This window comes from Penaeus japonicus, unplaced genomic scaffold, assembly GCF_977035675.1.
Source record: "Penaeus japonicus unplaced genomic scaffold, GWHDUDI00000001_assembly GWHDUDI00000001, whole genome shotgun sequence".
Classification (NCBI taxonomy): domain Eukaryota; kingdom Metazoa; phylum Arthropoda; class Malacostraca; order Decapoda; family Penaeidae; genus Penaeus; species Penaeus japonicus.
In genome coordinates this window covers 1,672,965-1,694,866 of record NW_028234403.1, presented here as the reverse complement: position 1 = coordinate 1,694,866, position 21,902 = coordinate 1,672,965, and the positions used below count along the sequence as shown (strand labels likewise).

Sequence of the window (21,902 nt, the reverse complement as noted above, 5' to 3'; positions counted from 1 at the left end):
AAGAAAACAATGGCCGAGAGCTTCTTTATTCGACGTCGTAAATCACGCGGAGGAGTCCAGGTGGCGGATTGAGTGCCACATTCTCGGCGTGGCGTGGCGTGGCATCCCCGGGTTGCGCATTAAGCTGATTTGCGACGGCTGGCGTGCAACCTGTCTCGCTCTCTTCTGCTTAACGTCGAGTGATCTGAGCACGAATGGCAGAAAATCTCCTACAGTTGCTAGAACCGATGTCCCCCACCCCCACCCCCACCCCCACCCCTACCCCCTAAAGAGAGAGAGAGAGAGAGCGAGAGCGAGAGCGAGAGAGAGAGAGAGAGAGAGAGAGAGAGAGAGAGAGAGAGAGAGAGAGAGAGAGAAAGAAACACGATCGACGTCCTTCCGTCACGCTATCGATTCAACCCTGACATTCTCTCCTTTTTTTCCTACTGAAGTTACAGCAAAAGCCTCGAAAAAATATCCATACTAAAACACGACGAGGAGGAAGCGCGAAAACGAGACCACAAAACTCGTAGAAACCACGACTCGAATTCACGAGCGGGAGAAGTGCCAGGCACTCTAGCCACACCGAACATAAGAGTTCCCTTTAGCGCGGCCCCGCATGGCACACCATTGCCCACCGCAACTACTGATCCATGACAGACCTCCCTCCCCTTGCCTTGAATGCCACCGCAAGAAAACATTCACCAATTCAACCACTGAATGTTACTCCAGGCTCCCCCCCCCACCCCCCACACACAGCCCGCACAATGACACACTCGATCCCAACTGCGACTTGTTTGTTTTGCTTCAAAGCTTTACAAGTACAATTTCCCAGAACAATAAAGCATAATCTACAAATGAATATTGCTCCCAAACGAATACAGTTTCAAAAGGAAGATACAACCTCAAAAAGATTATTTACAATACTGTTTCAAAAAGAAAATATATACGCCCTCAAAATGAAGGTGAAACAACGACCATAAAGCTTTCGTGCTCGTGAACTCCTTGCCTTTCTTCTGCTTCAGGAAATTCGCCTGTTTCCTCGCCGCGCTCATCCGGGGGCCATGCCTTAACCACAACCTTGAGAGCATGCAACACTTAGAGTGAGTGAGGGAGAGGGAGAGGGAGAGGGAGAGGGAGAGGGAGAGGGAGAGGGAGAGGGAGAGGGCGAGAGAGGGAGAGGGCGAGGGAGAGGGAGAGGGCAAGAGAGAGAGAGATAGAGGGGGAGGGGAGAGAAGGAGAGAGAGAGAGAGAGAGAGAGAGAGAGAGAGAGAGAGAGAGAAAGGGCGAGAGAGAGAGAGATAGAGAGCGAGAGAGATAGAGATAGAAAGGGCAAGAGAGAGAGAAAAAAGAGGAGGAGAGGGAGGGGAGGGAGAGGAGGAAAGAGAAAGAGAGGAGGGAGGGAGAAAGAGAATGAAATATAGAGGCAAAGGGCGGGAGAGGGAGAGGAGGAAAGAGAAGAGGAAGAGAGGGAGAGGGAGAAGGAGAGAGAAAGAGAGAAAGAGAGAAAGAGAGAGAGAGAGAGAGCGAGAGAACAGAGAGACAGAAAATGACAAGTCAGAGACTGAGAGAGAGAGCCAGCCATGAGCACGTAAAGGCAACGGACGACACAAGAGTTCATGACACCCTCGGCCCTGACACGCCATGAGGCCACTGAGAACAACCCTTCCCTTGTTCGACGCCATTATAATGTGGATCCAAAAATTCGTGCAGGTCACCTCGCCCGACCTCTTACCGTAACTTACGCGCTCTACAGTATGCACTAGCGAGGGGGGGCGGGGCGGGGCGGGGTGGGGTGGGGTGGGGTGGGGTGGGCGGGGGTGACAAGCGCTTGCAGATCCATTTCCCCCTCCTGCTTTTATGTGTGTGTGTGTGTGTGTGTGTGTGTGTGTGTGTGTGTGTGTGTGTGTGTGTGTGTGTGTGTGTGTGTGTGTGTGTGTGTGTGTGTGTGTGTGTGTGTGTGTGTGTATGTACGCGCGCACGTGTGTTTGTTTGTACGTGTGCTTGCTTACTTGTGTAAACGTGCTTCGCATTCACTTAATTCTCCTGCATGATCTTACTGGCCCTCATATATCCTTAGCCCTGTTTGTGTGCTCAACGTTATATCTGCGGTCATGACCACGTGTCTCAACCCTCCCCCCTCCCCCCTCCTCCTCCTTCCCCCTCCGCAGCACCGCACTTCCGGCCGACGTCACGGCAAAACGTCACCGTCGCTTTTGTACGTGTTTAGCGGAGCACGAACGCGTGTGCTTGGGCGGCGCGGCGCGTCTCCTCCGTCAGCTGACTCGACAAGAAGCATTCGTATTTGTCAAGTTTATTTTCCTTCACTTCCGTTCGTGGCGAATGAGCACAGCCAAGATGAGGGGTGGGTAGGGGCACGGTCGGATCTGGTGTGCCCCCTCGAGGTACGTGGAGGCGGGCGCGGCCGATCCGTGCCCGGCCCGGCCCGCCCCGCCATACCAGTACCTGCCCGGATACCCTTTAATTAGTCTGTGCCAAGCTTACCTGCTTGTGCGGTCGCCGCTTCCTCCCCAAGGCTACAAGGTACTACTACTCCTCTATCGCCGCCTCTATTATGGCGGGTGAAGGGTCAACACTCCCAACGGCGGCTCGGGAACAGCGCAGCCACTTTCGTCGAAGGAAAGCCCTCCCTTGTTCGCGCGACGGAAGGAGCAGCGAAATACTTTCACCGCCTCGCATCTATAATAAAACTATCTTACTGTCTAACTTACGACTAACTACCACGATCATAAACAATGCATGTGTTACGTATTCAATGCATGGAAAACGCCAACGCAAAATAACCGACCCACACAAACCAACACGGTAAACATTTCAGCATACCTCATACCTATCGTAATTCGCCCCACGTGAGCACAACCAGGTCACCCTGAGATAGCTCGATTCATAGCACTGATCCACTCCTATCGTAATCCCCCATACGATTTAATCTCCTGTACTCTTGACTATCTTGTTTTTGTTTATTCGCGGTTATCAGTCTACCTTCGAGGGACCAAGGGGGAGAAAAGGGGGAGAAAAGGGGGGAGGGGGGAGGGGAAGGGAGACAGGCAGACAGACAAACAAACAGACAGACAGAGAGAGGTAGAGAGAGGGGAAAGAAGGAAAGAGAGAAAGAGAAAGAGAGAGAGAGAGAGAAAGAGAGAAAGAGAGAGAGAGAGAGAGAGAGAGAGAGAGAGAGAGAGAGAGAGAGAGAGAGAGAGAGAGAGAGAGAGAGAGAGAGAGAGAGAGAGAGAGAGAGAGAGAGAGAGAGAGAGAGAGAGAGAGAGAGAGAGAGAGAGAGAAAGAAAAGAAAGAGAGAGAGAGAGAGAGAGAGAGAGAGAGAGAGAGAGAGAGAGAGAGAGAGAGAGAGAGAGAGAGAGAGAGAGAGAGAGAGAGAGAGAGAGAGAGAGAGAGAGAGAGAGAGAGAGAGAGAGCAACACAGATGATGGACGGTGAGACGGAGACACAGTCAATAAAGAGAGTCACTCAACGAGAAATGGAAAGGTTCCAACGCGAGCATAAATCGGCAGAGGAATGACAAAAAAGGAAAATTATTAGAAATGGAGTAAAATGAAAAAAAAAAAAAAAAGAGAGAAGAGAAAAATGACAAGACAAGAGAGAGAGAGGAAGAAGAAGAAGGAAAAAAAAGTGATGGGAGAGACGCCGATCCATAAAAAAAGACACACAAAATTAACAAAGAATAGAGAGATAAAAGAAAAAAAAACAGCAGAAAATGAAAGCGGAGAAGCAAAGCGATACAAAGAATTCCAAAGAAAAAGAATCCTACACTAGGCCGCCACAGGACGAGCGCCACCTACGTCATCGGGACAGGATCTCGGGAAGGGAAGTGGTTTGGCCCCGCAGGAAGAGAAAGAGAAAGAGAAAGAGAAAGAGAAAGAGAAAAAGAAAGAGAAAGAGAAAAGAGAAAGAGAAAGAGAAAGAGAGAGAGAAAGAGAAAGAGAAAAAGAAAGAGAAAAGAGAAAGAGAAAGAGAGAGAGAAAGAGAAAGAGAAAAGGAAAGAGAAAGAGAAAGAGAAAAGGAAAGAGAAAAAGAAAGAGAAAGAGAAAGAGAAAAAGAAGGAGAAACAGGGAAGGGATGGAGGGAGGGATCTACGGATAGGCGGGAGGGAGAGAGAAGAATATAGAATACTAGATAAGAGGAGAGGAGAGAAGAGAAGAGGAAAGGAAAGAAGGAGAAAAGAACAAAAGAGTAGGATAAAAGAGGAGCAGAGAAGAGAGGAGAGGAGAGAAGAGGAGAGACGGAGACGACCAAGTGTGCCAAAACCCTACCAACCCTACCACCACTTCGCCATCATCTGGTTTTAATACTCGCGCGATTTCCAGGTGTCGAGTTCTCCCCCCTTCCCCCTTCCCCCTCCCCCTCCACTCCCCCTCCCCTTCCCCCTCCACCCCCCCTCCACTCCCCGCCCGGCCTTGCCTTCGCGGATCTCTTACGCCCTCAACTAGTTTAACGTCGATATCTAGATCACCCAAGGAGAACGGGGATACGATGGGCTGAAACGGACTGAATGGAGGCGAGGGTGAGAGTGAGGGTGAGGGCGAGGGTGAGGGTGAGGGTGAGGGTGAGGGCGAGGGTGAGGGTGAAGGAGAGGGTGAGGGTGTAGGTGTGGGTGTGGGTGAGGGTGAGGGTGAGGGTGTGGGTGAGGGCGAGGGTGAGGGCGAGGGTGTGGGTGAGGGTGAGGGTGAGGGTGTGGGTGAGGGTGTGGGTGAGGGTGAGGGTGAGGGCGAGGGTGAGGGCGAGGATGAGGGTGGGTGTGGGGGCGAGGGCGAGGGTGAGGGTGTGGGTGAGGGTGTGGGTGAGGGTGAGGGCGAGGGTGAGAGTGAGGATGTGGGTGAGGGCGAGGGCGTGAGTGAGGGTGAGGGCGAGGGTGAGGGTGTGGGTGAGGGTGAGGGCGAGGATGAGAGTGAGGGCGAGGGTGAGGATGAGGGTGAGGGCGAAGGAGAGGGTGAGGGACCGAGTGAGGGACAGATTGAGGGTAGGGTGAGGGTGAGGGTGAGGGCGAGGGTGAAGGTGAGGGTGTGGGTGAGGGCGAAGGAGAGGGTGAGGGACCGAGTGAGGGACAGATTGAGGGTAGGGTGAGGGTGAGGGCGAGGGTGAAGGTGAGGGCGAGGGTGAAGGTGAGGGTGAGGGTGTGAGTGAGGGCGAGGGTGAGGGTGAGGGTGAGGGACCGAGTGAGGGTGAGGGTGAGGGTGAGGGACCGAGTGAGGGTAGGGTGAGGGTGAGGGCGAGAGTGAGGGTGAGAATGAGGGCGAGGGTGAGGATGAGGGTGAGGGCGTGGGTGAGGGTGAGGGCGAGAATGAGGGCGAGGGTGAGGGTGAGGGCGAGGGTGTGGGTGAGGGCGAGAATGAGGGCGAGGGTGAGGGCGAGGGTAAGGGTAAGGGTGTGGGTGTGAGTGAGAGTGAGGGTAAGGGTGAGAATGAGGGCGAGGGTGAGGGTGAGGGCGAGGGTGAGGATGAGGGTGAGGGCGTGGGTGAGGGCGTGGGTGAGGGTGAGAATGAGGGCGAGGGTGAGGGCGAGGGTGTGGGTGAGGGCGAGAATGAGGGCGAGGGTGAGGGTGAGGGCGAGGGTGAGGGTAAGGGTGTGAGTGAGAGTGAGGGTAAGGGTGAGAATGAGGGCGAGGGTGAGGGTGAGGGCGAGGGTGAGGATGAGGGTGAGGGCGAGGGTGAGGATGAGGGCGAGGGGGTGTGAGTGAGAGTGAGAATGAGGGCGAGGGTGAGGGTGAGGGCGATGGTGTGGGTGAGGGTGAGAGTGTGAGTGAGGGTGTGAGTGAGAGTGAGAATGAGGAACAGAGTAAGAGTGAGGGACCGAGTGAGGGACCGAGTGAGGGTGAGGTGAGGTGAGGGATGGGGAGAGGGAGGAATGGGGTGGAAGATGCAGGGAGATAGGGAAAGAGATATTCACAGATAAATAAATAAATAAGTAAATAAATAGAGGGAGGGGTAAGGAAATAAGTATGTGAGGGGAGTGAATTGACTGAGGTTCTAGGTGAGTAGGTGGGTGAATGAATGAGTGAAAGTAAATAAGTCTGTCAGTGTCGCATTGTGAGTGAGTGGGTCTTTTAGTGAGTGAGTGAGTGAATGAATTAGAAACTTTGGGGTTATATAACTGACTAGTTTGTATAATTAAGAGAGTGGGAGGGTGGGTGGGTGGGTAGATGGGTAGATGAGTGAGAATAAATTAAGTCTTTCAATACGTAAAGGAGTTATACTGTAACAGAGTGAGTGACTGACTCTTTTAGTGAGTGAGTGAGTGAGTGAGCGACTTCTGACTCTATCAAGCTTATTGAGACAAGCGGTTACATCTCAAGAGCGGCTGAGTGAGTGAGTGAGTGAGTGAGTGACCAAACTAGTTAGCGAGTGAGCGAGACAGACCGCAAAGGCCTCGAAACGTCGCCATGTCCGCCTCTGTCGCCAGGGGAAACGCCGGCGAGAGAGAGAAGAGAGACGAGACAAGAGAAATACAGACAGGCCCATTACGAATCGAGAAGCTTCTGCGGAAGACAGAAACGCAGAGCATCCAGACCATAGCCGCCGCCCCTCCCCCCTACTCCACCCCACCACCACCTACTCCTCCTCCCACCTTCACGTCATGCACATCCATCCCCACTCCACCCCACCACCTACTCCCCCTCCACCCCCACCCACACCATGACCATACAGCACCCTTCTTCCACTCCACCACCTCCTCCCATCTCCCCCTCCACGCCATGCACATAACCTCCCCTCCCCCACTCCACTCCACCCCACCCACCCACCCACTACCACCATCACCCCCTCCTCCTCCTCCCTCCACGTCATGCACATGACCGCCCGCCACCGAATGATCTACGCATCCCCCGCCGCCCGCCCGTGCGACCGTAACGCTGCGCCGCCAACCACATCCCGGCCGCCATCGGGAGTTCAAGACTAACCAAGATAGACTAACCAAACTGGGCAATTGGTGCATGTCAACGGAGAGTCCTACAACACCCGAGTCAGGACCTGGGCGCCGTGGAGTCCTTCTCCCCAGTGGCCGTCTGGCTGCATATTGCGTCATTCCCTCCCCTCCTTGCAAGCCGATTCACTTGAATTTTTCCGATCTTTCTGACAGTGATCCTTCAAATTTTCCGATCTTTCCGACAGTGATCTTCGCAACGCATGTCATGATGACATGTCGACCCACTGCTAATCTTGTTCGTATTGCATAAAAAAAAAAAAATCGATGACAGTCTTGTTCACATTGCATAAAAAAAAAATCCCTGATATTCTTGTTCGCATAAGACTTGGAAACCTGGTTACCAAATCTATATTCACCAACTATTACTTTCCCTCCGCCCATTACCCTTGGGGGAAATTCGACCAAATCATCGGGAAATGACCCTCCTTTCACAATAATAAAACGGATGATATAAATGACAATAACAAACCATTCGCTGCGTACATGGCACGGCAAGAACAACCTGAATTGCATATATATATATATATATATATATATATATATATATATATATATATATATATATATATATATATATATATAGATAAAAATATGTATATATATGTATATATATGTATATATATATAAAATATGTATATATATATATGTATATATATATATATATATATATACATATATATATATATACATATATATATATATGTATGTCTGTATGTGTGTGTGTGTGAGAAAGAGAGAGAGAGAGAGAGAGAGAGAGAGAGAGAGAGAGAGAGAGAGAGAGAGAGAGAGAGAGAGAGAGAGAGAGAGAGAGAGGAGAGAGAGAGAGGAGAGAGAGAGAGAGAGAGAAGGAGAGAGGGAGAGGGTGGGAGGAAGAGAGAGAGAAAGAGAGAGAGAGAGAAGAGAGAGAAAGAAAAAGAGAAGAGAGAGAGAGTAGAGAAAGAGAAAGAGAAAGAGAGAGGAGAGAGGAGAGAGAGAGAGAGAGAGAGAGAGAGAGAGAGAGAGAGAGAGAGAGAGAGAGAGAGAGAGAGAGAGAGAAAGAAAGAGAGACAGAGAGAGACAGACAGAGAGAGAGAGAGAGACAGAGACCACGTCGCGTCCGGCCGGAGTGTAATGTAATGTAATGCAGGCAAATCGGGGGGAGTTCGGCCGCCACTTAGCGAGCTTTCCCACGCACTTCCTTCGACCCCGCGAGCAACGTCTTCACGCTTCTCGCTTCCACGCCCGTGATCACGTAGGTGGCACCACGTCCCGTTCTCTCAATTCTGCTTATGAATGGGCGCCAAATGCAGTTTGTATATACTGTGTATATATGCTACTATGCACATTCACTTATCGATAAGGCCTGTATGTACACGGATCTATATGTAAATATGGAAGTGCGTATATGTATATATGTATATATGTATGTATGTATATATGTATGTATGTGTCCTTGTGCAGGCACATGTGCATTCACTTATCGGAAAAGCCTGTATGTACACGGATCTATATGTAAATATGGAAGTGCGTATATATGTATACAAATATACATATGCATGTGTACTTGTGCAGGTACATGTATACGTACCTTTGAACCGTGCATCAAAATGCATCCCAATTTTTCGACTGAAATTTAAAATAAGTCACAACGCCATATCCGACACGCCACTTTTTGACCGGCACACACACGATTACTAACTGTCAACTGGCCGACCGATCCAGCAATCACATTTTCCTGTCCCGTTCAATTGGAAAGGCCACACACGGCATATACTAACTAGGACGTTCCCGCCACAAAGCTTCCTCCTCGATTAACTGGAGCGTGGCTCTATTATGTTATCAGACTAATGGCCAGTAATGGAGCTAGCATAAGTAAAGTAGAAAGCCAGCTTTTTTCCCCCCCTTTTATTTTATTCCCATTTTAAAGGGGTATCTCCCGTATTTGTTTTCCTTCTAAAACACTTTATCTTCTGGTCTTATTTACGGCCGGCGACTAAGGCTGTGACATAATCCTAACATGTTAATCCTGAACCACGTCACCGATTGAACAGAAACACCGTCATAAGATAATACTTATAATACCTGTCATCACTTGAGAAAAAAAAAATGAGCAAGAAAATATTCCATTTTTCTACAAGTGACATTAGAAAATTGTTTTAAGAATAGATAAATAAACGTCTTTTCCTTTTCCACCTGGCGCAATTACACGTTAATGCCTATGTAATTGATGTAATCATGTAGAATTACCATAACCTCAACATCATTCCTTGTATCTGTTCTTACTCCAAGTAGCACGTTTGCCTTCATTGAACTGACCTGTGAACCTAAACCTTTGTCAACTGACTTTATCCCTACTGCCTACAATCTTTGGTGTGGATTATCTCTATTTACCTTAATTTGCATCATGACTCATCTGTTCAGATTATCTTTTTTAAAGTGACAGATGTTTTTCCAGTCACTAAACCCTCCACATTTATCCTTGCTAATCTCCTTAAGCCTTAATATTCGATGCTGAAGATCTTACACCAAGCAGCACCACACATAAAAGATAAACCAGCCAGCCAGCCAGCCCCCTCTCGCAGATACTCAACGTGGAATGCAAACACTCACCGATACTTCTTGCTCGAACGAATACTTCTGGGAGAGGATCTGATCTCTTTCCCTCTGGATCTTCTCCTTGTTGGATCGCTCACCCCGCAGCTCCTCTTGTACTGCCATCATCTCTTGGTCAAACCTTATTGTGGAAAGAGGAAAGAAAGGAAGGTTTAATTTATCATCTTACTTGATGTTGAAAGAAAGAAAGGTTTAATCTATCATCTTACTTGATGTTAAGTGGCACTGGCAAGTCCTATTATACATCTATTTGAAATGTTTACTGCAGGTAAGATTTTCGACTAGCTATGGTGTGTTGTATCACCTTTTAGACTTTTTTTTACTGAATTTCTATCCTGAATGAGAGTATTCTGAGCTTGAGAATAATGTGTACGTAAGTAAATACATACTGAACTATCAACAAGATAATAAAGAATGTTTTTCTTATGGGTATTTTCAACTATGTCCTTCAAGGTTTCAGAATTAGAATCTATAAATAAATATATAAAAATACCCCAGAAATCCTAAGAGGTTCACACCCTATAAAATGATCATCGTCTACATAATCCACAATTAATACCTTATCTCTGGAATACTTACTTCCTCTGCTTCTTCTCCAGGAGGTTATTACGCGATGTCTGTTCCTCCAGCAGGATCTTGAGGTCGTTCATTTCTGCTTGGAGTCGTTGGCACTTGCGCTTCATCTGCGCCACCACCTGTCGTTGTTCGTCTGTTTCTTCATATGCATCTGCCACCTGAGGGGGAAAGTTTTGGAAGGTAGAGTAAAAACTTGTTAAATAAATCTACCATTTTGCTGAAAATCCATAACAAAAACTTCAATTTATTTGGACACCATTTTTTATGGAACTTTGTTTTTCTTGTTTCTCATCATTCTGATAATCTTTCACCTTTTAAAAATCTAAAATGGGTTTTTAATTCATCCATAGTATTATTATAATATTTCAGATATACATTCTAATGAATTAAGCTGGTGAACCTCTCAGCATTCATTTTTTTCCATAGGTAAAAGCTTTCATGGTTCTATCCATAAACAACCCTTACTGGTATAAGCTCACTTCATAAATATCAAAAGAATGTTAGTTTGACAAGCATATTTGTGAAGCAGGAAAAAAGGTAGGTATATTCCAGAATAATAATAATCAAATGAGTCCTGCCATATAACCTTCTGTTTTTCGATGAAGTTATAAATATATCCACAATAAATTATTAAACCTCTTATCTATTTTACTCATTTTTGTGTAAAAATAAAAGTTGTTCACACAAGATTATCCTTTTCCTACCATGAAGAATCTCTCTAAAATTCAGCCTGCGCATACAAGATAAGGCTAGGGCTTGGATCTAGAGGATTCAGTAACTAAACTTACACCTGGATTATCAGTTGAAGTTAACGCAAAGCATTGGTGCTAATACCTTACACAGACAAAACTTGGCATCCCTGTCAGTCTCACTATCATATTAATTTTCAATGGTAAACATTTTGGTCATTATTTAATTACCAAAAAAATTGAAATACAAAAGCTCAGTAATAACTATATCCCTATTCTATTCTGTCCCAATTGTAAAGGCAATCAATAGGCCTATGCCAAAGCCACATGCAATAACTTGCATCAAGAAAGTGCTATTAGCTGGTAATGCTGGCTGCATATACGAAGAAATGTAGTAGTTCACGTACAACATGAATCAAGAAAAGAGTAATTTCCCCATTTACCCATGGTATTGTTTATCATTCAGAACCACAGATGTTAAAGAACTACTTTAACTCTTTAGCCAAGAAATAAATGTTTTGAACATAGAGAAGAACAGAAGGTAAATTGGAGAATCATTCTCAAGGAATAATTATTAATAAACTGCCCTTCTTTATGTTGGTCAGAGCTGCTACTGAGCTGGTATTATCAATTTTCCTTATTATCCATTACCAAATTGCATATTAATCCAATAGACCTGAGCAATGAATATGGTAGAAAATATAGTATTTAATTCATCATTAATTTTTTGGCCATTATTCAAACACCTGGGTATAATGCAGAAAAAAAAACAAAGTCACTATCAACTTTTCCTCTCTTATTAATTTTGAAGAAGTTAAATTCAGAAGAACATTAATATTAGAAATATCCAATACCACAACTTAAATGTACACATAAAATCCCACTGACAACAACCAAACAGGGTCAGCTCTAAAATGACAATGACTTAGAAATAATCACGAATACTACAAGAGAAAGACGGATTCCTTGCATACCTTTTTCTCCAGCTGTTTCTTCATTAAGACCAGCTGGTCATAGTCATCCTCCTGCTGCTGCTTCAACTGCTTCTTCAGGACCTCGATCTCTCGGAGGCACCACTCGTACTTGCGCTTGTACAGAGAGGCATCTTCGCCATAATCATCGTCGTCTGCGTCCCCGTTGAGATCTGCTGCCGAGAGGACTTCCGTACGGAGTGCCAGTTTCTCCATCTCTAGCTTACCATTCTCTGTCGTCATGCGCCTAACGTCCGTCTGTAAGACACCCATGAAAATTCAGTCACTTGTTCTTTCTTTGGATTATTTCACTCCAAATTTATGAATCTATCACAAATGGCCTTTCAATAATTTCAAATGCATAGTAGTGTATGAAGTATTTAGAAGTTCAATAGTTACATCTGCTTAAATTAAAAAATAATAAAAAAGTATCATCAAACAGTTAAGTATCAAGTCTTTGGTAAAGGAATACAGCACCATAACATAATAACAACACGGTATAGTTCAATCACAATACAACACTGACATATTCTATAGCACTCCACCACCACTCTATCATGGTTCCCAAAATTACCTGCAGCCTGTCTAATTCCTTTTCTAGCTTCATTCTTTCTGCCTGTTCAGCTTCCAGCCTCTCTCCTGCCAGGTGTGCTGTGGTATGCTCTTCTGAGAGGTCTGCTGCTACCTCTGACAGCTGTGTAATAAGGAATTCTTTTTAGAATGTGATATGGACAGAAAGTGCAACTTATAGTTAGACCTGATTCTAATATTTCTTATACTATACAGTTCACATACTTAAATATTCTCAGCATGAAAGCACAAATTCTTAGTTAATTGTTAGGAATTTGCTAATAGCACTACTATTATAAAGTAATAAAGTTCTAATAACATCTAACAGATATTCACATATTTGGAAAAAATGAAGTCTAAAGATCTAAAATAATATTTGTTAAATGATGTATACAGGTATTGGCAATACAAAAAATAATACCATTAAGTGAATACATTTTTTTTTTAATGTGTATATCTGTGAATAAGTTAATATTGCACTAAAAATGTAGAAAGCTATGAATTGACAGCACAATTTGTGACATATAATTTTAAAAAATAAATACAAATATCTTACATAAAAAAATAAATAAAATAAATCTGTAGAACCATAATTTACTGCAATGAAAAGTTGTAAATGAAACATCATAATGGATATGAGACCAAGGATAAAAAATAGTTATGATTAGTAAAATTTCTAAAATACCTGAAAGGAATAAATCATATCTATTAAAATGAAATAAAATAAAATATGTACATGAGCAAAAGAGCTAGTTTACGCAAATCTGGCATTTTCTTCTGTCATGTGGTTCTTCACATGACAACTTACGTCGCACAATATTCCATTTCTTTGGAGCTCACACTTAGCTTCTAATACCATCTGCGCAGACTGGAAGTGAACAAGGTATGTGAACATGTTATACTGAAATTTGAGATAATACAAAGAGGATACTGGGTATATGGTACATCCATCTACACAGGGATATTCTTAAAAGTAAATCTACAACATCAAACTACAGAATTATCGAGGTCTACATACACACACACAAGCTACAAGTAGGGAGGATAGGATTTATGACAAGCCATTTTAGACACTACTGGATCCCAGGACTTTTATTTTCCCCATTCCCTAAGGGATATGTGTGGTTTGTAGACCTACTTTATGTAGTGCTGCTGCTGACAGTGAACGGCTATAAGACCTTCTGAGGGACTTGTTGGAGCGAGACCTTTTGAGGAGTCGGTCTGTCTCGGAGAGAAGAGCTTCAGTCTGTGCTACTACGGGAGATGGTGTGCAGGATCTCTCAGAGCGATCCATGGGAGTACGTGAACGAGAGCGTCGATCTCTCTCTGCCTGAACATCTGGGAGAGGCATCAAGATATCGAGCTGGGTTGGATCCACCACATTAGAAGAGGGTAAAGAATGCATTTGGGATGGGTCAATGGCGTCAACATACACCTCTTCCTCGCCTTCTTCCCCTATGCAAGTCGTATGGTTCTTTTCTACATGTAACTCTATTCTTTCACTCAAGGGTATACGTCTTTCAGTCTCCTTTGAAGGAGTGGATGGTGCTGATGCAGCTGAGGTAGAAGGTTGAGGAGATACACTTTCAGGCCCTAACAGAGCAGATGCTTCTCTTATCAAAGCATCCACCTCTGATTCTATTTCAGGAACAGGTTTGCCTAGTATTTTGTTGTTCGTTTGATTTTCCATAACTTCTTGAGGCATCTGAACAGCACCTGGCTGAGGTAAACTAGACTGTACATGAACAGATTCTCCTGCAGCCTTTGTCCCTATGCCGAAAGCCAATTTCGTTTTATTAACCGCTCCAAGAACAGCTCCCTTCAGAGCCACACTTCTTTTACCTTTCTTTTCCTCGTGTTTAATATCCTCATTATGTTTCTTCATATGTTTTTGTATGTCTCCCTTTGCCTGATGAACTTCTTTCATTGTCTCAGGTAATTTGAATACCTTAGGCCTGCAACCAGTTTCTTCAGGTGTTTTCAGTGTTTCGGGAACAATTTCTGCTGAATTGATTTCTGTTTTCATTACTACATCTTTAGTCTCACTTGGCTTGACAGTTGTGGTGGAAGCTTCAGCAACTACAGGCTTTAAATCAGTCATTTCTAAGGCCTTGGAATCCTTTGCATCATCTCCTGTCAAAGCCTCCACTTTCCCTACATCCATACTTGGAGTCCTGATGCGAACTTTCTTCTTTTCAGTTATGCTTGCTCCAGCATCAGCCACCGGATCTGTTTTTGATAAGGCATCTTGCATTTCACCTGGCTTTGCCTTGGTAGCCTTCCTTTCATCTGCTTTTTCATTATCTCCTATCATATCTGTCTTTACCATGGCATCCTCTATCTTATCTGTCTTTTCCTTAGCATCTTCTACCTTATCTGTCTTTACTTTGGTATCTTCTTCTACTTTCTTTGTCTTTAATTTAGCATCTTCTGCCTTATCTATCTTTATCTTGGTATTCTGCATATCCTCGGTCATTACCTTGGCTTCTTCTATCTTATCTGTCTTTACCTTGGCATCTTCTTTCTTATCTGTCTTTATCTTGGCATTCTTTATCTTATCTGTCTTTACACTGGCATCTTCTGTTTTGTCTGTCTTTTCCTTGGTATCCACCACCTTATCTGTTCTTTCCTTAGCTTCCTCTACCTTATTTGTCTTTTCTTTGGTATCCTCTACCTTATCTGTTTTTTCCTTGGCTTCCTCTACCTTATCTGTCTTTAACTTGGAATCTTCTACCACATCTGTCTTTACCTTGGAATCTTCTACCTTATCTGTCTTTAACTTGGAATCTTCTACCTTATCTGTCTTTACCTTGGAATCTTCTACCTTATTGGTCTTTACTTTGGCATTCTGTATTTTATCTGTCTTCACCTTGGCATCATTTTTGTCTATTTTTAATTTCTGTTCCTCTGGTACATCTATCTTCACCTTGGTATCATTTTTGTCTATCTTTAATTTCTGTTCCTCTGGTTCATCTATCTTCACCTTGGTATCCTTACTTTCATCTCTTTGTTCGCCTGGTTTCGCCTTCAGATCACTGGCTTTGGCATTCTGGGTTTCATCCACACTTATCTTGGTATCTTGTGTGTTTACCTTGGTTTCCTTAGCTTCATCTGCCTTCACCTTGGTATCAGTTGCTTTGTTTACCTCTTCCTTCTGCTTCTTAGTTACATCTACCTTTACCTTGGCATCTTTAGCTGTTTCATCTATTTTTGTCTTGATTTCCTTAGTTTCATCAATCTTTCCCTTGGTTAACTTAGTTTCATCTGTCTTTACCTCAGTGTCCGTATCTTTGTCATTCTTCGCCTTGGCATCCATTAGTTTTCCTGTCTTTTCACTGGCATCCTCTATCTTGTCCTTAACATGCTTATTTTCTCCAATTTTTACCTTGGCATTATCTGTCTTATTTTCTTTTAATTTTGTATCCTTGGTGTCATCTTTATCCTTGATGTCATCCACCTTTGTTTTCTTGTCTGTGACCTTAGACAAAACCGTTTCACTTTCTTTTCCCTTTATACCAGGTTTCACCTTTAATTCTTTTGATGTGACTTTTGAATCAGCACTATCATCCATCTTTTCTTTGACAAGTGTAGTGTCCTCTGACTTGCTTTGTTTAGCTTTGGTAATAGCTGTTTCATCTGAAGCCTTACTGGAAGGCTCAGCAGTAGGTTTGGCTTGAGTGTCTGTGGTATCCTTGTTTTTGAGCATTTTACTGTCACCATCTTTGCATACAATCTCTTTAGTTGCAGCAACTTTTGTTGCTTCATCTGTTGCTTTAGTTTTCTTGGATTTTTCATTAATGAGAATATCTGCCTTGTCTGTAACATCCACAGTTTTTGATGTTAAAGTCTTATTCTCATTAACTAGAACACTGTTAGCTATACTGTCCTTGTTGCCAGGATCTGAAGATTCAACTGCCTTGTTCTTTGCGTCTGACTTTTCAATCACAGGCTCTGAACCAGTCTCCGTGCGGATTTGCAATAAATCTGCTTTATCCTTCAAACCATCAAGTGCCTTATCAGCACTTGTGACATCTGTTTCACTTGATTTTTCTGCATCCACTACCTTCTTCTTCTTCTTTTTCTTGTTGACTTTTGCTTCACTTTCACCCAGAGATACACTTGAAGTTACTGAATTGATGTCCCCATTTGGTATAACCTCAACTTGATCACCCTTAACCTTTTCTTGAACATCCTTTGAATCTTTCTTTTCTGAGGTCCCACTGCTATCCTTCTGGTTCACAACTGTCTTTCCTTTCTCATCTCCCGGCAATTTGTTTATAGTTTTCTCTTTGTTGATCGCATTTTCTGTTGCTTCATCCTTTAACTTTGCCGTTTGGTCCTTGGCGCCTGAATGTTTTTTCTCAGCCTCTTTTCTGGGATCGCCTGGCTTTCTGGTAAAGGATGCAACACTTCCAAACTTTGAGGTGTTAATGCCACCAATATTTTTCTTTGGAACTGGATCTGGAGGTCTTGGTTCTGGGTTGAATGGTGGGCTGTAAGGGTTCTTCAGTTTGCTTATAACATTGTTCTTGTTCTCTGGAAGCTTAACCTCATTCTTTGCACTACCTTGATCTTTCCCCGCTTCAAATTTGTTGGCAAGTCCAGCTAATTTGCCGATCTTGGGTGTCTTTGCTCGGCTGCTCTTCAGCGAAACTTGTGAAACCTCTTCATTCTCCCACTTGTTCATGATGGATGCTAATTTATCACTTCTACTGCGTCTAGCACTTGATCTCTGAGAATAGTCTGGTGATACTGCTCGTGAAAGGTCACTAGCTACTGAACTGCATCTGCTACTTCTCTCACTGAATACTTCTATCTCTGATGTGTCATTATCCAAGCAGTTCTCTGGTTTTGTTGCTGGACTGTCATTACCAGAATTTTTACCTTCTTGGACTTGATTTACTGGCATGGCTTTATTTACAACAGGTGTAATCTCTTCTTGTTTCTGACTTTCTGCTAAAACACCATTGACCATGTTGGTTTGATCTGCACTTTCGGCATTTTCCTTTTTCACTCCTGTGCTCAAATCCTGAACACCAGCCTTCTTACCAATCTCACCATCATTTTTCTTATCAGCTTTGTTTGGTGCTGGTGCTTTACTAGCATCACTGATCTGTTCTGTAGACTTTGGTTCACTCTTGTTGGAAGCAACCAAGCCTTCTTGTGCTTCAGCTACTTTTGTCTCTTTCTCAGATTTCTCAGACTGACTAACTCCATCTGCAGGGGCAATCTGAAGTTTTCCAGTGACCACTGCTGGAGACTTTATGCCTAACACTACAGCTTTTTCTGGAATCGGACTTCCTGCTCTTACTTTTCGAGATGTATCTGCTTCTTGGTTCACCTGACACATTGTGGATTGTTTCGTTTCTTTTTCAGTCGGTTTGTGTGTCGATTTTGGAGTCGTGTTGTCTTTCGCAGTGTCGATTGTCTGTGGTTTCTTTAATGAAGCCAAACTAGATTCTACTTCAGCATGGAGCTTTGTTTCCTGCTTTGTCTCTTTGGTAACAGTGCCAGTCGTTTTGTTATCAATGGCTGCGGGATCAGAGACTGGTAAGGTTTTGTCAACTGGGGAAATGGCTGGCTGTGAATCTACAACTTCAGGTTTTACTGTATCTTTATTTGGAGTTGTAGTTGGAGGTTTTGGTGCTGGATATTTCTTGAATGATGGTGCTCGAGTGGCCTTCTTACCATCCCCTGTACTCTGTGGTTGGTTCTCTGTGTCGGATGGTACAGGAATGGAAAGTCTCGTTTCCACTATTGCCTTTTCCGGCTTTTCGCATTCAGGCTTGGCAGGTGGCAGAGTGGAGTCTTCATTAGCAGGTTCTGCTCTATTTGACTGAAGTGGTTCGTTCGCATTTTGCTTCGCAGTAGGAGGCTTTGGCGCAGGATATTTTTTAGGAGCACTGGGTATCTGTTGTTGTTCTGGGTGGTTTTTCTTTGGCAATGTTCCATTTTCAACTACTCTCGTTACTGCAGGAGCTTTCTGTGTTGGTTGCCCTGGATTGTGTGCTGCGGAGGTAGCTGCTTGTGGCTTCAGGTTTTGGTTCTTATCTGCGGCACCAGCACTGGGAACAGGCTTTGAAGCCACCGCATTCTTTGCAGCAGAGCCTGGCGTGGGTTTGGCTGCAGGTGCATGGTGCTGAGCTTGTGCATTGCCCATAGGCTTGATGCCTTTATTGACAGCCGGTAAGCTTTGACTGTGGGTAGGGGGAAGGTAGGGTGCCTGGGGGGGTTGCTGTGGAGGGGGTTTAGCTGGGGTTCGAGGGGGTGGGGGCTGCTGACGGAGGGCTGATATCGCCACAACATCGAAGTACTCGTCGTCACTGTCGGAGCTCAGGTCATCCAGCTGTGGGCATGGGGCTTGTCAGTCCTTTATTTACAGCCTATCAGCTTGTCTCAAGTACTTCCACTACCACTTAAAAAGTTCAGAAAAAAACGTCAAAACAAAAGTATAAAAAGCAAGAGAAGAATTCTTTGTCATTAATTGCAAGTTAATGAAGAAAAATAGTACATAAAATTATTCAACAACTGACCTTGTAAATGATCATTTATACTGTATTTAACTTAATTCACAAATACATAAAACACTTAAATATATTTATATATACAACATATACAGACTTCATGCAGCAGCCGGAACACCAAACAAGAAAAAGGGAACAAATAGCAATCACTACGTGTGATTTAGCCACTACACACAAACACATGATTATACAAAGTCTAGATTAACAGGATGCCAATGTATGAATCTTTCCAAAAATACCTTCGTTCATGCAGAACAAAAAAAAAAGTTAACAAACTATAAATACACCATACTACTAAAAACCTTCAGGGTTGATGTACAGTGGAAAACAATTTTTTTTTTCAGATTATGGAGACGATAAATCACAGGAGAACCTTCCCCTCTTCGCTGATCTCCCATCTTTTCAAAAATACCCTTAGTCATGCAAGTTTATGAGGGCAAAAAAGGGATATGGAGCAAGGTCTTCTTAATTAGTTAATCATCAACATTCACGCTCGTGAGACTTAAATTTCTAAAAAAAAAAACTGGATCAGGGTGAAACACAGGGTAGAGCCATGCCCGGAGGGAGTTTGGAGTAAAAAAAAAAAAAAAAAAAAAAAAAAAAGAAAGTAGTAGTGTGTCAAGTGTGCAGCCGCGTGGTGACCATGAGAGGCATGGGGCATAAAATTGGAGGACTGACTCATGGCGACTGACAATTAAACAAGGAAAACACGCGCACCGAGTGACTGCCACCGACGGCGTTAAGATAGCCTCGGCGGCTCTGACGTCATGTTCTTTCCGTCCCGCTTAAAATGCTAACTTTAGTACACACTCTGCGCCTAGAGATGAGATGACAATGGTCGTTGTGATGCAAGGCAAAGGATCAAAGGCCACAAAACGTACATGTTTATGTTGATGGAGTCGCGGCCTTCAGTAGAGGGGCGTCATAACAAACAAGAGTTGCATTATGTGACCGGTAATTCGCAGGCAGAATAAAAGGGATTATGTTGGCGCTCACGAATCAAATATAACATATGTTTGACAAGAGAGTAATAACCAAATAACCGAAGCACTGTCATTTGGGCATGCCAACCTGCAGATACCAGTTAATGGCACTTACGACTGCGCTAATCATGACAGATTAAAAATACAATCTTTAGAACCCTCCTTCCTGCTGTAACTGGTTCGTATTTTTTTTATTCTACAACCCAAAGAGCTTCCCTTATTTATTGTTGAAACAAAGTACTCTTATCAATTACTTATCTAAATTCAATCCAGTTATTCACATGTTATCTTTAAATTACAGTGAGTCTGGGAGAAAGGAAGGGAAAAGGAAAGGGGGTAGAGAAAGCAAGTGCGAGAGAGAGCGAGAGAGAGAGAGAGAGAGAGAGAGAGAGAGAGAGAGAGAGAGAGAGAGAGAGAGAGAGAGAGAGAGAGAGAGAGAGAGAGAGAGAGAGAGAGAGAGAGAGAGAGAGAGAGAGAGAGAGAGAGAGAGAAAGAGAGAGAGAAAGAGAGAAAGAGAGAGAGAAAGAGAGAAAGAGAGAGAGAAACAGAGAGGGAGAGAGAGAGACAGAGAGAAAGAGAGAGAGAAACAGAGAGGGAGAGAGAGAGAGAGAGAGAAAAAGAGAGAGAAACAGAGAAGGAGAGAGAGAGAACACCAGATAAAAAAAATACAGAGAGAAAACGTATATTACTTTATTAGATTTATGCGGAATGCAAGGATAGGGGAGGGGAAGAGAAGGGGTGGGGTGGGGAGGGGGGGTGACAGGAGACAATATACACACTTGGCAAAGAAAAGGGTGACTCACTCCTCTCACAAGAAGAACGTGATGGCAAGAATCCACTATGGGTGTCCCCCAAGCCCATGTGTCTGTGTGTCGACACTCCCATCCCTGTCCATACACACTAATATACCTACACGCATAGACACTTTATATGCAAAAGATAAATAATGGGTAGTTATTTAACACGGGCAGGTGGTAAAAACCATTGACACGGCGGTCTCTGGGTTAAAAATAATCTATGCAAGTGCATGGGAGGAATGTGTAAATACATGCAGTAAACAGGAAGTCTTTTCCAAGCAAAAAAATAATTATAAAAAAGAACAGAGTCTTGGGTGAAAAAAACAAAAAAGGCTGCAGGCGATGGAGGTAAATTAAGTTTTATTACGGAGGCACAAGCAGAAACTGAACAACCTATCAGCTGTTTAACGAACTCCCACCAACCGCTGTATTCACACAGACACACACACATTCAACAGCAGTAAAAGGGGGGAGAGGGAGGGGAGGTGTGTCATCCACTAGACGTTCTTCAAGGATGAACAAAAGACAAGGATGAGCGACAGACCAATCACACAATCACCTCAAGACGCCATGCAAGATGCCGAAGAACACACAACACGCAAATCGATCGAGGACAACTGATGTTAAATGAAAATATACACATATTCCTCCATTTCGTCCCGCTTTCTCACTCCGTCTCTCTCTTTTCCCTTACCCGGGTTGGGTCGAACGGGGTGTTGCATTCTGTGGCGCCGTCAACATCGATGGCGGACAGCTGCGGGCAGACAGACCAACACACAACCATGAATGCTAAAGCTCGAACTCACGGAACGCTTTCAGAAGAGGCCCGCGCCCAGACATGCACACTTCCTTCCTAACTCTAGGGATCTAGGACTTCAGAGTGGTGGGCATCGTAGGGTCACTAACTGGACAGGAATTGCATAACTGCCGGGCACCAAGCAAGCAAAGCTAACATGAATACAAATGAAGCACAACTGTAACAGGTACTAACAGGTATGGAAAAAAAAAATGCAGGACAAAGATACAAAAAGGATCAGACACACAGACTACCAGACAAGTAGGTTGTCTAGCAGGGGTTTGCGTGGACGAGGCGAACCTCTCGGCTCGGAAAATACTTCGCTACACTACACAATGACCTTCATTAATTCCAATCTGTGGCGGTTGATGGGGGTGGGAGTTGGGGGCAGGGGCAGGAGTATAGCCACGAGGGCAAAGGGGCAAAGGGTAGGGGGGGGGAGGGGAAATGAAGGAAACGAAAAACGAG

The 21,902-nt window shown here is 44.2% G+C and overlaps 1 protein-coding gene across 10 annotated transcripts in view; it reads right to left on the bottom strand.

The window, feature by feature from the left end:
• Mhcl (Myosin heavy chain-like) overlaps positions 1-21,902 on the bottom strand; it is a 246,631-nt gene that overhangs the window by 15,775 nt on the left and 208,954 nt on the right. For 4 of the 10 annotated variants that reach the window (XM_086550260.1, XM_086550449.1, XM_086550494.1 and 1 more), the window contains 7 exons: positions 15,009-18,680; positions 13,473-14,948; positions 13,143-13,202; positions 12,339-12,458; positions 11,768-12,022; positions 10,108-10,262; positions 9,526-9,649 (listed from right to left, as the gene is read on the bottom strand). In XM_086550260.1, the coding sequence (XP_086406386.1) occupies positions 9,526-9,649; positions 10,108-10,262; positions 11,768-12,022; positions 12,339-12,458; positions 13,143-13,202; positions 13,473-14,948; positions 15,009-18,680 (5,862 nt within the window). Of the gene's footprint in view, positions 1-9,525; positions 9,650-10,107; positions 10,263-11,767; positions 12,023-12,338; positions 12,459-13,142; positions 13,203-13,472; positions 14,949-15,008; positions 18,681-21,332; positions 21,393-21,902 lie in introns of all 10 variants that reach the window. The other 6 variants (XM_086550168.1, XM_086550393.1, XM_086550209.1 and 3 more) reach the window with 3 other exon arrangements.